Consider the following 17,139-nt stretch of genomic DNA (forward strand, 5'->3'; position numbering starts at 1 on the left):
CTCGCCCGACTCGACTCTTCTCGGCCGCCAGCGGCCCCGCTCCTGCCAGAATGTACTCGACGCTCCAGCGGCTCAACCACTTCGGGTCGATATCCACGACGTTCATCGTCGTGCTCCTGAGCCTGATCAGCGTCGCGAGCTTCCTCACGCAGCCCGTGCCCGAAGTGGCGACGTTGAGCGTGTCCGACCTAATCGTGTACGTGTCGTCGTGCGCGCTTACGCATCGTGTCGTCGTGCTGACCCACCCAGCCAGCGCGGCCGCCTGCAGCGCTGGCGCGCGCGCGAGGAAGACATAGCCAGCCTCAAGTTCGCCGTGCGCACCGACCTCACCCCCGTGCTCAACAGCTACAACACGAAGCAGCTGTACCTCTACCTCACGGCGGCGTACGTCGACAGCGCGGACAAGGCGCACGAGGTCGTGCTCTGGGACCGTATCATCACCCGCGCGGGCAGCACCGACTTCCGCGCCGTCGGCAAGGGGAACACCAAGCCCCGCGTCATGCGCAACCCCCACATCAAGGCCGAGGGCAGGAGCCACTACCACTGGCGCCAGCCGAGCGGGTCGTTCAAGTGAGTCGGGGTGGGCGGTGGGCGTGGGCGCTGGACGGAAGGTCGTCGATGGTGCTGGTGCCTCGGCGTTCAGCGACTCGGGGGTCGGCCACGCCGCCGACGCTCGCGCGTGCGTTGCCGAGGGCAGCACTGCCCCGTTTGCCGCTTGGAGCCGGCGTTGCGCGTCTCGGCCGTGGCGCGTGCGCGGTCGCTCGGCGTTCGGCAGGGCAGCAGAGCGCCGTCGATGCTGCTCGCGTCGACGGGCGGTCGCCGTGTCGGCCGACTCGAGGCCGTGGCCGCAACGCTGCGCGTTGCATTGTGCCACCACGGCCCGTTTGCCACCAGCGTGTTCGAGCCGCCGCCGCCGCCGCCTTGCACACCTCGCTAACGCCCCGCGCAGAACCGTCGACAACGCAAACATCACGCTCCACTACTCGCTCATGCCCTACGTCGGCATCCTCACGTCCGGCATCGCCGCAGAGGCCCAGGGCCCAGTAGACATCACCTACAAGAAGCGATGATGACAATCAGTGGCACCGCCGCCGCAGTGTACAATACCCGCCTTGCGACTTTGGCAACTCTGCATTAGCCCATACAAACATGAGATGCAGTGAGGGGACATGGAGATATGCGTGTGCAGCGCGCGCCCGCTTGCGTGCTGCGTGCTGATGGAGGTTTAGGGTTTCGTTTAGGCAATGCACAGAAAGGTCTTGTTGCTACAGGATGAGGAAGAACTATAGGGCAAGCGCCGATGGAGGGGCTGCTTGGTGGTGGGTGAGGTGAGGTGAGAGGGAGAGGGAGCAAGAGGAAACCGAGATGGTATGGGGGGGGGGGGAGAGTTTGACACGAGGCCTGAAACGGCGGCGCTCGTACCAAAAGCTGTGCAAGTCGGATCGACCAGGTGGCGCCGACACCCGAGGTGGTGGCGTCCAAGTCGATGATGAGAGGGTCGCCGATCCCCGATTGGAGAAGGCGGTGCGTGGAGCGGAGCGGCTGCGCCGCAGCGGGTGGAACGGAACATGTCGAAGGGCGGGCGGGCGGGCGTGCAATGTGATGCAGAGTGGCAAGGCAACTCTGCGCGCATCACGCAGCATGACTGCCCATTGTGGCCGTAAAGCTCGGCGCTTGTGCAGACGCCATTGTCACGTTTGAATTGTTGGAGCGAACCGACAGAGCAGACTTGCCACCGCGCCCGCCACCGAATCGCTCGGCTCGTGTGACTGTTTGATGGTCAGCAGGTGCACATTGTCACTCGCCGCTACCCATCACTCACCAGTAACGCGCAGCACCTTGCCGCTGAAGTTTGCCCGAACAGACGTCATGATGGCATCGTCGCCCAGTTTGATCTCCCACTGCGCGTGGTCTTACGCAGTCAGCAAAAAAGGGCATGCGCAGTAACCAACCATTTTCATCCCATAGATCCGCCACAATATGCAACATCTGGTTGCGTCGCGTCGTAATGGTGATGTCGTCGAGCCTGCGGTCGGTTAACAAACCGCTCTAGGGCCGACTATGCGGCGACTCACTGGAAACCTGGAAGCCAGACCATGACCTCGTAAACCGACGAGGTGCTCTTGATGGCAATGCGGCCCGACTCGCCCTTGATGACCTCGATCCACTCGCCAGCAGGCCCCTCGAGGAGCTCTGGGTCAAAGTCGATGTCGGGCCGCTCAAGACCAGTGTCAAACGACGAGGCACGACCGGAGTACGAGCTCATCTTTGCCGGAGGTTGAGCCCAGCGCGGCGGGGGTGGAGTGTCGGCCTTTATTGATCCGCCACCGTTGGAGGATCCCGAGCCCGACGAGGAAGAACTAATGACTGATGCACGGTGATGCTCGATAGTCGTCGGCGTGTTGACGAGCGACTGTGTTCGCTGGTGGTGGTGGTGGTGGTGGCCGCTCGATGGTAGTGCCGTAGGCAGCGGGTAGAGTGCTGGAGGGGATAGTGTGGATATGGAGCAAGCCGTCGCGGCCCCTCGACTGCGCGGCAATGTCGATGTCGCCGGCTGCTCTGTCACGCGAGGTTGCGATCCGTCGTCTATCCATTCTGCGTGATCTCTTGACCAGTCTTGAAGAGTGTTGGCGTTGTCTTGACTGCCATGACTAAAGTGTGCCATGGGGTGCCGAGGGACCATGATCATGATAGGCGTTGACGGGACGAGCAAAGAGAGCAATGTCAAGAGGTAGTAGTGTTGGTGGCAAGAGTACGAGTAGAATGTTTTAGGCGGCAAAGTGTGCGTGTACTTGTCAGCGTCGATGGTCTGGCTGTCTTTCTCCTGGACGCTGTGCCGGCGACTATGCCTCGCTTGACGTCATGGCCGCGCGCGCCAAGGGCAAAAGCAAACAAGGGGAAACCCGGGGTAATTGGCCTAAAAACCCTTTTTGGCTTGGGGGAGGGGGGCGACAAGCGTCACCCAAAACGCAGATTTGACTCTCAAGTCATGCCGCGTGCCGTGCAGACAAGAGTGTGAGGGAGGGGATGAGGGCGGGGGGGAGGCAACGACGCTCGACGCACGACGCACGGCACGGCACGGCACGGCAGCGGTATGTAATAGCACCAGTGCGCAGCTTGACCAGTCACCCCACCCCACCACCACCGCGCCCGGCACCCTACCAGCGACCCAGTCCCGTTTTAGCGCTCCCAGGTTGACCGGGCGAGCGCCAGCAAGCCAGCCAGCGACGCCTGCCAGCCAGCTTGGGCCAAACGGCTGAAGTCAGGGTTGTAAAGACTTTTGGCCGTCTGCCCCGCGAGCTAACTACTAGGACTAGGTGCGTCGTGGTGCTGGTACCATAGTCGCCGCCGCCGCCACCGCCGCCATCGCCCACTCGCCACTTGGAGTGCTCCAATGCAACAATGCACAATGCACGCGCAAAGGGCATACCACGAGCAAATTCCGCAGCAGCCACACGACGACCCCCATACCCCCGTACCCCCGACCCTCCACAAGCAAACGCGCACACGTCTTCGGCTTCCCGCATTGAATTGGGTGGGCGGGCGCCTTGCCCCTTACGAGGGCAAATTCCAAGGCAACCAAACTGTAAACTCACCTAAGCTTCTTTCCAACAGCGTCATGAGCCGAATCTCTGTTTACCTCTACCCCAGTCGCCGATGCAACAACATTGCTGCACATTGGTCAGCACACCGTTCTCACACCAGCCCTCGACTCTGCGTGATGCACAATGCATGTGACTGCACCACGGCCCGTGCTTACCTTGGGTGAGATTCATAGGGCACGGATGCGCCGTCCGTGTCCATGGGTGCGCCATCCGTGTCCATGGCTGCGCCATAGTGATCGTCGAGGTTGTGCAGGTCGGGAGGGGTCATGGGCGTGTCATCAGACTCGATCGAATTGCTCGACTTGGGTTGGGGATACGATTCCCCTGCTGCTGCAGCTCCTTGCCCAGTAACGGTCACGAGGTCGCGGGTCGTAGAGGACATGAAGGAGGCCATGCCCGCGGCGCGCGGTGGTCGATGGCAATGGGGGGCTGCGAGAGGAAGAGCGCGCGCGCGGTGCGATGCAGCCGTCGGGCTGGCTCTCCAAGCTTGTCAAACTTTTGGATGCTTGTGTGTGGGTGCGAGGTCGCGACGTTGAAGACGAGGCCAAACGCTGAATTGCTCGGTACGGCGGCGCGTGATGCCTTGTGTGTTACGCCCCTGTCAACACCGGCAAAGGCGGAACGGGTGCGTGGTGGGAGGGGGGCGCCGCTTTTGGAGGGAGCCGTGGGGCGAGTGCAACCAAGCACAGATCGACAGTCGTGTCGCTCCTTGTCGAGGGCACAACGTGCAGTCGTTTGTGCAAGACGAGTTGAAGGAAGTCGCTGGGCTGGAAGGTTGAGCTGGCAGCGACGGATTCAAGGCGCGGGGGGGAGAGGCGGGAACGCTGAGGGACGATGTTGATAGGCCAGCTGGCTGGCTGGCTTGGTTGCTGGCGTAAGGAAAGGGAACGGGCGTGGTGTGCGAGCTCTAGTTGATCACGACTGCCGCCGGCGACTAGGGCGTTTTGCTCGGTTGGGCACGACTAGAGCCGGCGAAGACGAGACGGCGACCACTTGATTTGTGATGAGAACTGAAGAATGAGGATGAGAATGGGTGCGAACAAGACGCGCAAGACCAAGGACGAGGAAGGGGGGGGGGGGCAAGGCAAGGGAGGAAGGGAGGGAGGGGACTGCGGAGTTGGACAAGGTCGGGTTTGGGTTTGGACCTACCTTGGTTTCAGCTGACCCGATGACTCAAGGTATTACAGATACCCTGTAAAGGCAAACTCTTGCTCCTCTCCTCTCCTCTGATTCCACAACAACACGTGGGATGTAGTAATGCTCGTTGTCGCTCCAAGGTACCGATGGGGGCCTACGAGGTACGTGTATGACCTCTGCCTAGTACGTCTTGCGTACAGTGTTGTCGACGGCGTCAAGAAGAAGAAGGATGCGACAAGTCGTCGTCGTGTGTTGTGATGAAAAATCCACAAGTCGAGTGATGCTGCTGCGATGGCGCGAGTAGGGAGTAGGCATGGAATGGGGGGGTTTGCCCGACACGCGCGCGCGAGTGCAACTGTACAATTATGTGTGCGCAAAGTGTGTCGATGGATGTAACACTGTTACCCCTCGTCGCCGCAGACGGGCCCTTGGCACCCTTCGAGTTCAGGTTTGGGGTCGTTACTGTAGGTGCTCCCTTCGGTGATGACGCGGGAAGGAATGAAGCCCGAGAGGTCAGAGGTGGACAAGTAGTAGAGGACAATGAGGGCAGACGGAATGCTCGATGGGATCGGAAAGGGTAGTTGCGCAGTGGCTATTATCACCTGGCGTTGCCTAGCATGCTCGTGGGACAAGGCTCGAGTCGTCATGGGCATATGGGCGTTGCTGCGCGCGCGCGCGACAGAAGGTGGCAGGCAGCCAAGTCAGGACGAGGAGCAGCCGCCGTGCTATCTAGTGCAATACCCGCAGCCGCAGTCGCAGCAGCCCTCGTGCTCGCAGGGGTTTCAACCCAGCCAAGGTTCAGGGCTAGCATTCGGCGGCGGCTGCGGTTACACCACGACGTCTCGCACCATCGCATCATGTGTGTGAGAGAGGTGGGTGGCCGAGCAGCCTAGCAGCGCAGCCAGCGCGGCGGCGGCGGCTGACGTCGGGCGGGCGGAGGGGCGGGCGACGGGCGACGGGCGGAGGTGCGAAACCTGCCTACATGATATAAAGCAACCCAGCAACGAGTAGCTCTGCGCCGTCGGAAAGTAGTTGGCGCTGCGCGGGCGAGGGCGCGCGTGCTGCGTGCGTGCGTGCATGGCGCGTGTGCGCGTGACCCAGAAAGCTGCTTACTGCTTGCAAGCCCCGCGTGGTTGGTGTAAAATTGGGAGGCCGTGTGCAGCCGCTGTGTTGCCTGTCGGCGTGCAGGGTAGGGAGCGAGCCATGACGCGGAGTAGACATATGCATGCCCACAAGGCATGCTTGACCCCAGCTGTGGCTCGTGGCTTGTGCCGTGCTGCTGCCGGGCTGCCAAGGGAGCCGGCAGGAGGGGCAAGAGGGCAAGGGGGAGGAGGCAAGAGGTCGCTAGTGGCGGACAAGCAAGGGGAGAGAGTCCAACGCCATTGCGCTTTAGACTGCGTGCCTGGCTTGGAGGGGAAAAACACAAAGGGTGCCAACGGTCTGTAGCGTGGCCAAGGGGCCGAGGGGAGGAGGGGACACCAGCGGCAGCTCGTCCGTGGCGAGGGCGAGGGCGAGGAGCAGGCAGTCAGTTGCCGTAATGAGCGGAAACCAAGCGAGTGTTAGGGCTTACTGGAGTTGCGAGTTGCGAGTTGCGAGTAGCTGCGTGCACTGCGCCTGGCGCCGACTACCTTGTGCCGAGCAGAACCCGCTCGACGGGACAAAGGCAATCAATCTCTGGTGGCGATGAAACATAATGTGCCTTTGTAATCCGCTTGGCAGACAAGCCTATTAACAACTCGATTACAAAGAATAATACAAAAGAGTTGGAGCCCCGACTATTGTCATTCCTCGGACCTGGCACCGACCTACGCCGCAAGTCGTCGCCACCGCCCGCCCCAGCCGCCGAGCCGCCCGCCCCGCCCGTTGCATCATCATCATCATCATCGACTTGCACGATCACACAATCTCACATCTCAACAACAACATTACCCACTCCACCGTCGTCTAGTCCAAAATCGCACTCAATGACACCAGTACGTCCCATCCCTCCCGAGACATCCAGCACTCACTGACATGCATCCCATCCCAGGTCAGACTACGACACCCACGCGGGGTCACGACGCTCGATATTGACCCCGAGACGCAAGGGGTCGCAGACTTGCGCGTCCTAATCTTCTCGGCCACCGAGATTCCTCCGAGCGAGCAGGAAAGTGCGTCGGCCTAGCTACATGCTTCTTAGCAGCAACTAACACACGAACAGTCAAGTACGGCTACCCTCCAAAGCCATTGCCAGACACGGCCGGCAGACTGTCCACCATCCCCATCACACGTGGCGAGCAGCTCATTGTCACGGCCGTCCCGCCCACCATCAAGTCGCCACGCCTCCGCCGCCCATCAGTCAAGGAGCAGGACGCGGCCCTGTCGGCGCCATCGCCACCGAGGGACAAGCCGGCCCCCAAGCCACAGCTCTCGCCCCTCGAGGATGGCGACGTGCCGGTCGAGGCGTCCGAGTCGGTCAAGCTCCCCGGCCTTGATGCCGGATATCTCCAGCTCCGAGTGGTTCCAGACGACAACTCGTGTCTCTTCTCGGCAATCGGGCTCGTCTTTGAGGGCGGAATAGGGGCGGCGCAGAGCTTGCGGAAAGGTGCGCGGGTGTGGATGGCGGCCCGTGCTTGCTGACACACGCAAGTGGTCGCCGATGCCATCAAGGCCGATCCGGTCAACTACTCGGACGTGATTCTAGGGTACGAGATGGGGGCCGGATGGCGCTGACGTCCAGACGACCACGCGACGAGTACATTACTAAAATCCTGCACAAGGACACATGGGGAGGCGCGATTGAGCTGTCCATCTTTGCCCAGCAGTGAGTGGCCGCCGATTCGCCACTGGCGGGCCATGACTAACCGGCCCCTCCAGCTACAAAACCGAGATCTGTTCGTTTGACGTCGCGACGGGCCGCTGCGACAGGTTTGGCGAGGGGAGCTATGAGTCGAGGTATGCATTGGTGGTAGGCGAGGGGAGACACGCAGCTGACCACCCAGGTGCCTGCTGGTGTATTCTGGCATCCGTAAGTCGTCTTCAGTGTGGCGACGACAAATGCTTACCGTCAGACTACGACGCGATCACGCTCTCTCCGCTCGAGACATCACCGCCGTCGTTCCACACGACTGTGTTCCCGGTCAACGAGGACGACATCTTGCCGACGGCGGAAAAGCTCGTGACGACGCTCCGCAAGCGCCACTACTTTACCGACACGGCCAACTTTGACCTCAAGTGCGGTGTGTGCGGCGTCGGGCTCAAGGGGGAGAAGGGTGCGCGCGAGCACGCGATGCAGACTGGCCGTGCGTGTTGCGTCGTGTGACTGTGGCTTGTGGCCGTGCTGACCGCCCAGATGTCGACTTTGGAGAATACTAGGTGTATGAGTGTGCGGACAGAGGCTCGACTATAGATACGGCTGCCGGACTCTGGGCATGGTTTGTTTACTGTTTACCTGTTATGTTATGTGACTACTTATTCCTCATGCCTCACCGTGTGTGGGTGGGATGCGCCGTGTGGCCTTCCTTCGCTTCGCGCGCCTCGTGTGTGCGCCCTCGTCCCCACGCAGAAAGCTGACAGTGTTGATCATCTTCGTCTTCCTCATTCCCACTCCATTTCCCTCTCCTCGCACAACTCTTGTCGCGTTTCTTCTCCACACTTCTCACAACACAAAATGCAGGCCAGAGACTTGCCCGTGAGTCCCGTGCTCCACGCAGCTAACGCCAGGCGCTTCCCCCCAGCCTGCCGCCGACCCTTCCCCCGACCCGGACGAGCACGCCCGCCGTCGCCGTCGCGCCCCCGCCGACCCCACCCCCTGCGCCGCCCCAGATCCCGCAGCACCGACACGACCTGGTGCCGTCTGTCGACGAACTGCAGCAGCTCTTCGCGCGCCAGCTCGTCGGGCCGTCGGGCGAGGCGACGCAGCGCCACCACTCGATGTCGCCGCCCATTGCATCTGTCGACGGGAGCACGGCGCCCGCGTCGGTCAAGGCGGCGAGTGAGGCTGGGGCAGCGGTGCGTCAGCTATCTTCACCTCGCAGTCTCAGAGCTGACCGCCTCAGCCCGAGCCCTCTGTTATCACATCGGCGGAGGAAGACAACCCCGCCGAGCCACAGCCCCCGGCGGCTGACGACACCCCGCCTACGCCTCCGGAGGCTCCTGCCGCTGACCGCGAGCCCGAGCGCACGCCCAGCCCAGCCCCGACGATCACGGCGCTCATGACCAAGGCGGGGCTGAGCCCCACGTCGAAGGCGATACCTGGCACGCTCGGTGCCACGCTAGAGCGGTTCACCGCCATCGAGCCCCTGTGGATGGAGTTCAAGTCGGCCTTCTTCGCGTTCGAGGGGCACCTCGGGGACATCGCCTCGGGGGTGCATGACGGCATTCAGAGGTGAGTCGGGTTGGGTTTCGCGCTGATGCCCAGCCACAATTGCGCCGCCGAGCCGAAGGAAGACAAAGCGAGACTCGCTGCTTGGGCTGAGCTCAATGCCAAACTGGAGCAGGCCGAGCTCGAGAACTACGCGCTCGGCGTCGCTGAGCGCAAGGCACTCGAGGAGGTGCAAGAGAAGACGCGCCTCCTGGAGACGTATCGTGCCGATCTGGAGCAGGTGTCCAAGGATCTGCAGGATGCGCACGAGCGGGCTGCCCAGGCGTCCAAGGAGCTCGAGGCAGAGCGCGGCCGCCACGAGGCGATGGAGCGCGCCAAGGTCGAGTCGGTGGGCGAGCTCGCGCGCCTCAACCTCAAGACGGTCGAGCTCGGCAAGCGCTACGTCGTGCTCGAGCACGACTTGGAGATGGCCAACAAGGAGAACAAGTCGCTCCAGGCGCAGTTAGGCGTGAGTTGCAGCGGTGGTGGCGAGACTCGCTGACCACAGGAGGCGACGGCGTTTGTTCTGGTCCTGGTTGAGGCTGAGGCCCGCTTGGTGAGTGCGAGTGTGACCTGGCTGATGGCAGTTCGACCCTCAGCTCCTCAAGCAGGGCTATCTTGGAGGTGGGTGGCAGCAGCGAGTGTGGCGCTTACCCCAGGCGCCCAATTTGCCGACGCACTCAAGGCCGAGACGGAGAAGCTGTACAGCATGATGCACTCGCAGGAGTGTCCGAGAGTTGTCATCAACATGTACTACGACGCGGTGGGTGAAGGGAGAGAGGCGGAGCTGACTCGCAGGCAAAGGTCGCCGATGAGCTCAAGGAGGTGAGATGTGGCCGGGGCGTCACTGACAGCAGGTCGGCTGGGCCAAGAACGACAACCAAGTGGACGAGTTCCTTGAGGGCTTGTCTTCGTACGACCTCATCACGATCTCGGACGTGTCGGGGACGTTTGGCGCATCGACCAAGGTCAAGGGTGGGTGTACATCCATGCAACTCGCTAACTCACCAGCCCAACTGGGCATGCTCGGCAGCCTCCGACAGTGTCAGATGATTGTCCTCGTCGCGGGCCAGGTGAGCTCCGTTTTTCTCGTCGAGCAGCTGACCCCAGGACCGCAAGTACCTGATGCACCTCAACGACCTCGGCCCCGAGATCAAGAACAAGGTCACGGCTATTCGGTCGACCCCGCTCAGCGAGGCCGCCAACGACCCCTTCCGCGCCCTCGGCGATGACCATCTGTATCACATCCCCTCCGTGTTCCCCACCTCGCAGGCAGAGTGGGAGAGCATTAGCTACCACCCTCCGCGCTGGCAGACGGAGCGTCCTCCGCAGGCACCCACCAACCCGACGTACCACCAGTCGGCCCAGCCGCAGAACTCACGTCGCCCGGAGTATGGCGAGGTTTCCACACCGCGGCCGCCAAGCAACCAGCACATGGCTCCAGCTCCAATCAACAATGGATACCAGCCACAGTCCTCCCCGGCGACGCAGTACCAATCCCAGCAATACCAGTCTCAGCAGGGCTATTCGCCACAGCGTCCACCTGCTGACCCCCGCTACTCGCCTGAGCGCCAGCAGGACCATGGGCCGGGCCGCTCCGACACCTACTACTCGAGGGGTTATGACGGTAACGACAACGGGTACACTAGGGAGGCACCCTCTGGCTACCAGCCCGAGAGGACGCCCGGACCTGACCACTACTCGCAGCAGCAGCCCCCACCCCGTGCTGAGGCCACCTCGCACCCGCCGTGGCAAGAGTTCCGCGCGTTTTCGCAGGCCGTGGACTCGACGCGACAGCAGGCCCAGCCGCCGACGACCCGACCGCGCAGCCCGCACATTATCCACCGCCGCCCCGGCTCGTCGATGGGTGGCTCGCCGGCGTCGAGCGACGAGCGCAACCCCCCTCTTCCGCACATTCCCGCGGCGGCTCGCACCCACGTTGTGCGCCCCCCGGCCTGGAGGTCTACTGTCGACATTGTCCGCCCCCCGACCTCGACGTCGCTGATCTCGACGGTCACTGGGCCCGGCCTTGGCGGTGGGCCTCCGCCAAACTGGCGCGTCAACATGTCGACGTACAGCCAGGGGTACAACCATCAGGGCCAGTATGCCGGGCAGGGGCCGGGCCAGCAGGGGCCGAGTGGGCAGACGAACGGCCAGTACGAGTCGTACAGTGGCAACAGCGACGATCGCGTGCAGCAGTGGCGGGCGTCGAGGTGGGTAGGGGTTGTGGCCGAAGACTGACCCACCCAGCGACTTTTCTCGATAGTGAGACATTGTGAGAGTGATACATCCTCGTATGATTAAGACTGTGTGGCGACATGTATGTGTGTGAGCAGCATGGGGGGCTAGCGTTGCGTTGCCAATCGAGCGTGCCGTGGAGTGGTTGAGCTGGCCGGGGGCAAGGGTGACAAACTGAGGGCTCGAGGGCGACAAGCCGAGGCCAGGCGATGTCACCGCGCACCGGCCTTGACGAGGGGACAGACGATGGACGTGCGGTGCGAGCCCCAAGCTGAGGCAGTGCGTGGCGCGACGCGACACATTACGGTGGATACAGCGCAGCGCAGCGTCCCCGCGCTGCCTCAGCCGCAGCATGCAGCCGATGCCTCACGCCGAGGCCACGGAGCGCGGCGTCGCGTCTACCGAGGGTGGGAGTGTGCGTGGGCCAGCTCTGTCTTCGGAGACCAGTGCAAAAGGTAGCTATCGGCCCAGTGGACGACCTCCACTCGCATTGACAGCAGCAACAAAATAAACAATTCGCCTCGACAAGCCCCCTCGGTGGGCTGACAGGCCACGGTGCGACTCGAACAGCCGACGTCGACCGGGCCCCGGACCTGGTTGAAACAGTCGTAGCTTAACTGCCCACTGAGCCACCCGCCCCGGGCTAGACAGCCCGTTGGGTGTCGGGCCGCTCGCGCCGTCATAACCCATCGAAACGTTGCAAGTAATGTCCGTCGCGTTCGTCCGAGGACCACTCGCGCCGATCCCTGACGTCACGGCGCCGCCCGGGCCGCGTCTCTCCGAGGCATGCACCGATATTTACGCCTCACGCCTCGCCTCCCACCCATTCCCATCACCCAACCCACCATGTACATCCTCGCGCTCAACTGCGGCAGCTCGAGCATCAAGGGCAAGCTGTTTGCGCTCCCCCCGGCCTCGGATTCGCCCCTCGCGCGCGTCGCCACGCTGGCAGTGAGCAACATCGGCGCGGCGGGCGACGCCGTGACCCTCCGGCTGCGCTGGGCCACGGGCGAGGACGTGCGCGAGGCCGGTGGCGATGGGGGCAGCGTGCAGCGTGAGTGCGTCGGCCTGGCTGTGACGCTGACGTGCCGTGCAGACCGCGACCTCTTCCCCTGGATCCTGGAGCACGTCGCTGCCTCGGGCGAGGTCAAGGCCGCGGACATCAAGTACATCGTGCACCGGATGTGCGTGTGGCGTCGGGGCAAGCTGACACCAGCGTGCATGGCGGGACGAACACGGCCGGCCTCGTCGTCACCGCCGACCACCGCGAGGCGCTCGACCAGATGGACGCGCTGAGCGAGTTCGCGCCGCTGCACGTGCGTTGGCCGCCGGTTCTCACGGCCGTGGCGGTGGCGGCGGCGCACTCTTGGCCGCGCCGCCCGCACGCCCGCACGCCCGCTGACGCCCGCTGACGCCCGCAGAACCACCACGCCGTGCTCGGCGTAAAGGCTTGCCTCGACGTCCTGCCCGACCACACCAGCCTCCTCCTCTTCGACACGCTCTTCCATGTACGTTACGTCTGCAGGGGCGCGGGGTCCCCGCACTCGTAGCCGGCGGCAGTTGACACCACAGCAAACCATCCCGCCAGAGGTCTACACCTACGCGCTGCCCCCGCCCGACGCAAAGCTGCCGCTGCCGCTCCGCAAGGTGAGTCACGGCCGGGCACGGCTCTCCGCGGCACGCTGACGCGTGCCGCACCCCAGTACGGCTTCCACGGCCTGTCCTACGCCTCCATCGTCCGCTCCCTATCCACCCACCTCGGCAAGCCCGCGTCCGCGCTCAACATCGTCGTCGCGCACCTCGGCTCCGGCGCGTCGTCCGCCTGCATCCGCGCCGGCGCGTCCATCGACACGTCGATGGGCCTCACCCCGCTCGAGGGGCTGGTCGGCGGCACGCGCACCGGCACGATCGACCCCACCGCCATCTTCCACCACACGAAAGAGTACTGGACCGACGCTGGCCTGCCAGGCATCAAGGTGTCGAAAGCCGAGGCGCTGCTCAACAAAAAGTCGGGCCTCACCGCACTGGCAGGCACGCCAAACTTTGCGACCATCACCGCCAACGCGGCCGACCCCACGTCGCCAGAGCACGCGCGCGCAAAGCTCGCCTACGCCGTGTTTGTCGACCGGCTGATGGGCTTCGTGACCCAGTACCTCGCAAAGCTGCTCGCCGAGCTCCCGATCGCCGAGATTGACGGGCTGGTCTTCTCGGGAGGGATTGGCGAGAACGCGGCCGGCCTGCGCGCAGACGTGCTCGGCCGCCTCGGGTGGCTCGGGACGTCGGTCGACGCAGCGGCCAACGACGCGCGCAGCGACGACGTCGTGCGCGAGATCACCGCGCCGGGCTCCAAGCTCCGCGGCTGGGTCATCCTCACCGACGAGGAGGGCTACTGCGCGCAGGCGGCGCGCGAGCAGCTGGGGCTGTGAGCCGCGTGGTCAGTGGTCAGTGGTCAGTGGGGTTGGCTCCGAGTTAGGTTCCGGGCGATAATCTGCTATCCGTACATCATAGGCGATACAATGGTGGTGCGTTGGTGGGCGCTGCGTGATGGGCGCGTGAGGCGTGATGCGATGGAGGCGTGTTGCGTGGGGGCCGCGGCGGCATGTCGTAGCCGTGGCACGCCTACTTCGCAGGCCGGTCGATGCCCTCGGTCGCCGACAGGGCGGCGCGGCGGCACGAAGTGTACTGGCCCGCCGAGCAGGCCTTGCAGGTCGCGGCGTTGCCGGTGCACTCGGTCGCGAGGCAGCCGTTGCCCTGGCACACGGCGCACGACGACGGGTTGGCCGCGCAGCCCGACACCTCGGTCTTTGCGCAGGCGTCGTGGGATGCGGGTGCGGCCTGGGGGGTCAGTTCTGGTCTACCGCTGTGCCGGGGGACTCACGCCGCAGAAGCCGCAGTCGGAGGGGTTGCCGGTGCACGAGGACATTGTGGGGCGTTTGGGGGTGGGCTGGGGTGGGCTGGGTTGTGTAGTTGCTCGGAGAGAGGAGTGGGCGTGCGTGTGTGAGATGGGCACCTCCAGCCCCGCCTTTTATGTTGTTGCCGACGCCGACCCAAGCCGACTCCATCGTGCGTCATGATGGCTGGCGGCGGCTACTCCAATCCACGACTCGGCAATAGTCAGCGGGGGAGGGGGCCAATAGGAACGGGGCTAATCGTCAGCAGGGGGGCAGGCAGGGGCGAGCCAAGCCACCGAGACGGCCGACAGCCTAAGTGGGGGGACTGTATAGCTCCACGTGGAGATGGCTTGTGACTTAAGGGGGAGGGCTGTATAACGCGCCACGTGGTACCCACGCCCCAGGCACGGCGGAACCAACCCCCCCCCCAACCCCTCGTCATCCCTCGGCCGTCAGCTATCGCGCGGGAGCATCTCGTCCCCAAAGACACTCGCGGCGCCAGTGACGAGCCAAGTCTGAGGCCGGAGCACATCCTATTGGCGGCGCGAGGCGCTGGCCCCTAGGCACATGGCTACGACCGCTGGCAGCCCTACCCGAAGCCCCCGCGTCAATCCGCGTCGGCCCCAGCGGGGGCAGGCAGTCGGCTCTGGCTCGCTCGCTCACTCCTCGGCCAAAACGACTTGGTCCGTGCCGGCTAGCTTTGTGCCGGAGCGCGGTCAGCCCAGCCAGCACCCAGCGCCCAGCGCCAGCACCACCACGTCGCCTAAAAAGTGTCGTCCGCCCATGCCGCACCAGAGCCGAGCAGCACCAGCACCGCGTCCGCCGTAATAAAAACCCCCTACCCCAGCCCAACTTCCCCCCGACCCACCACTCACCAAAAGCACCACACAATGTCCGCCCTCGCCCGCTCCCTCCGCGCCTCGACCAACGTGTCCCGCGCCGCCGCTGCCCGCACCGCGACCCGCGCCTTCTCGGCCTCGGCCGCCCGCAAGGACTGGGACTTTACCACTGTCGAGAAGCCCGGCTCGCTCTACAACTTTACGGATGAGGAGAACCTCCTCCGCGAGACTGGTGAGTGTGTGCGGAGCGAGGCGAAGCCGAGCGAGGGGGGGTGGGGGGTTGGGCGCGGGTTGGTCGGGGCGACTGGAGGCGTGGAGCGGTGGGGGAGGGGCGATGCATCTTGCTCGCGCAGGGGCATGGGAGTGTGTGGGCGAGACGCGACGTCTTGCTCGCGTAGCCCGGTGTGGATGACCGACACCCATCTCCGAGCCCTGCGAGGGCATCAGAGGCGCCGCACCGGATGGGGTCTGGGGGGGAGGGAGAGGGCGGCGCGCCGCCCCGCCGACGTCCAGCTTCGCCTGCATCTCGACCCACACTAACCCCCCCAGTTCGCAAGTACGCGACCGAGGTCATCGAGCCCAAGGTCCGCGAGATGGACGAGGCCGAGGTCATGGACAAGGTATGTGACCACACCCAACGCACGTTTCGGACCCCGGCTGACACGGCGCGCAGGACGTCATTCAGGGCCTCTTTGACAACGGTCTCATGGGTATCGAGACGCCCGAGCAGTACGACGGCGCCGGCATGTCGTTCACCTCGGCCATCATTGCCGTCGAGGAGATTGCCCGTGTCGACCCCTCGGTCGCCGTGCTCGTCGACGTGCACAACACGCTCGTCAACACCGTCTTCCGCCACCACGCCTCGGACGCCGTCAAGGAGAAGTGGCTCCCCGGCCTCGCGACCAACAAGGTCGGCTCGTTCTGTCTGACCGAGCCCGGAGCCGGCTCGGACGCCTTCTCGCTCCAGACCACGGCCAAGCTCGACCCCTCGGGCGACTTCTACCTCCTCAACGGCACCAAGATGTGGATCTCCAACTCTGGCGAGGCCGAGACCTTCCTCGTCTTCGCCAACGTCGACCCCTCCAAGGGCTACAAGGGCATCTCGGCCTTTGTCATCTCCAAGGACATGGGCGTCGAGATTGCCAAGAAGGAGCAGAAGCTCGGTATCCGCGCCTCGTCCACCTGCGTCCTCAACTTTGACAACATCAAGATCCCCAAGGAGAACGTTGTCGGCGAGATTGGCAAGGGGTACAAGTACGCCATCGAGATCCTCAACGAGGGCCGTATCGGTATCGCCGCCCAGATGATCGGTCTCGCCCAGGGCGCCTTTGACAAGGCCATCACCTACGCCTACCAGCGCAAGCAGTTCGGCAAGGCCGTCGGCGACTTCCAGGGCATGGGCTTCCAGTTTGCCGAGGTCGCGACCGAGATCGAGGCCGCCAAGCTCATGACCTACAACGCCGCCCGCCTCAAGGAGGAGGGCCGCAACTTCACCAAGGAGGCCGCCATGGCCAAGTACTACGCCTCGACCGTCGCCATGAAGGCCGCCGGCCAGGCCATCGAGTGGTGCGGCGGTGTCGGCTTCACCCGCGACACTGGCGTCGAGAAGTACTGGCGCGACTCGAAGATTGGCGCCATCTACGAGGGCACCAACAACATCCAGCTCGAGACCATTGCCAAGCACCTCAAGAAGCAGTACGCATAAGCGTAGGCGCAGCGGGAGCAGGGAACGGGCGGTAGCAGTTTAGTCAGCATAAGAGGACACAGAGTTCGTCTAGACGCCCTCAGGCGCACAGTTGTGTATAGTTAATGCATCAGTAGCAATGCTGGGACGGACGCTTGGGGCATGGTGCACTGTGGGGCCGTGGGGCCGTGGGGCTGTGGGGGGCCACTGTCTGTTGTGCGAGGCGGAACTGCACCGAGCGCGAGGCCCATCCGTCACATCACTACCCACTGATCGCTCGTCTACGCGTCTGCGGGTATCGCCCCCTGTCAGTCCGATTCGCGCCGACGCGCACACCGCGCTTATCACAACTTAGGCGAGATGGTAGGTAGCACCATTGTGAAACAAAGTGCGTTCGCACAGA

The 17,139-nt window shown here is 63.9% G+C and overlaps 7 protein-coding genes across 7 annotated transcripts; 5 read left to right on the forward strand and 2 right to left on the reverse strand.

Moving 5' to 3' along the window:
- Positions 1–50: 50 nt before the first annotated feature.
- Q8F55_000880 (uncharacterized protein) lies at positions 51–1,070 on the forward strand (the record flags this gene model as incomplete). The annotated part of the gene is made up of 3 exons (XM_069349531.1): positions 51–196; positions 250–570; positions 950–1,070. The coding sequence occupies 3 exons, from the start codon at positions 51–53 to the stop codon at positions 1,068–1,070; spliced, it is 588 nt and encodes a 195-aa protein (XP_069213075.1).
- A 562-nt stretch (positions 1,071–1,632) lies between these two features.
- Positions 1,633–3,999, reverse strand: Q8F55_000881 (uncharacterized protein; the record flags this gene model as incomplete). The annotated part of the gene is made up of 6 exons (XM_069349532.1): positions 1,633–1,769; positions 1,823–1,912; positions 1,953–2,026; positions 2,076–2,651; positions 3,597–3,671; positions 3,761–3,999. The coding sequence occupies 6 exons, from the start codon at positions 3,997–3,999 to the stop codon at positions 1,633–1,635; spliced, it is 1,191 nt and encodes a 396-aa protein (XP_069213076.1).
- Positions 4,000–6,706: 2,707 nt separating this feature from the next.
- OTU1_1 (ubiquitin-specific protease otu1) lies at positions 6,707–8,096 on the forward strand (the record flags this gene model as incomplete). Its single annotated transcript, XM_069349533.1, has 9 exons — positions 6,707–6,715; positions 6,772–6,892; positions 6,943–7,326; positions 7,372–7,426; positions 7,462–7,545; positions 7,599–7,676; positions 7,724–7,749; positions 7,793–8,023; positions 8,074–8,096. 9 exons carry the CDS (start codon positions 6,707–6,709, stop codon positions 8,094–8,096), a joined length of 1,011 nt encoding a protein of 336 aa, XP_069213077.1.
- A 105-nt stretch (positions 8,097–8,201) lies between these two features.
- OTU1_2 (ubiquitin-specific protease otu1) lies at positions 8,202–11,350 on the forward strand (the record flags this gene model as incomplete). Its single annotated transcript, XM_069349534.1, has 13 exons — positions 8,202–8,215; positions 8,398–8,412; positions 8,459–8,732; positions 8,780–9,108; positions 9,142–9,553; positions 9,596–9,640; positions 9,672–9,708; positions 9,744–9,847; positions 9,883–9,909; positions 9,957–10,059; positions 10,096–10,157; positions 10,195–11,297; positions 11,335–11,350. 13 exons carry the CDS (start codon positions 8,202–8,204, stop codon positions 11,348–11,350), a joined length of 2,541 nt encoding a protein of 846 aa, XP_069213078.1.
- Positions 11,351–12,168: 818 nt separating this feature from the next.
- On the forward strand, positions 12,169–13,748 carry Q8F55_000884 (uncharacterized protein; the record flags this gene model as incomplete). Its single annotated transcript, XM_069349535.1, has 6 exons — positions 12,169–12,376; positions 12,419–12,506; positions 12,539–12,638; positions 12,744–12,830; positions 12,895–12,969; positions 13,026–13,748. 6 exons carry the CDS (start codon positions 12,169–12,171, stop codon positions 13,746–13,748), a joined length of 1,281 nt encoding a protein of 426 aa, XP_069213079.1.
- A 193-nt stretch (positions 13,749–13,941) lies between these two features.
- Positions 13,942–14,245, reverse strand: Q8F55_000885 (uncharacterized protein; the record flags this gene model as incomplete). The annotated part of the gene is made up of 2 exons (XM_069349536.1): positions 13,942–14,157; positions 14,201–14,245. The coding sequence occupies 2 exons, from the start codon at positions 14,243–14,245 to the stop codon at positions 13,942–13,944; spliced, it is 261 nt and encodes an 86-aa protein (XP_069213080.1).
- An 858-nt stretch (positions 14,246–15,103) lies between these two features.
- Q8F55_000886 (uncharacterized protein) lies at positions 15,104–16,757 on the forward strand (the record flags this gene model as incomplete). The annotated part of the gene is made up of 3 exons (XM_069349537.1): positions 15,104–15,284; positions 15,602–15,672; positions 15,726–16,757. 3 exons carry the CDS (start codon positions 15,104–15,106, stop codon positions 16,755–16,757), a joined length of 1,284 nt encoding a protein of 427 aa, XP_069213081.1.
- Between the last annotated feature and the right edge of the window lie 382 nt (positions 16,758–17,139).

The sequence above is a fragment of the Vanrija albida genome, assembly GCF_041260175.1.
Source record: "Vanrija albida strain AlHP1 chromosome Unknown contig_1, whole genome shotgun sequence".
NCBI lineage: Eukaryota > Fungi > Basidiomycota > Tremellomycetes > Trichosporonales > Trichosporonaceae > Vanrija > Vanrija albida.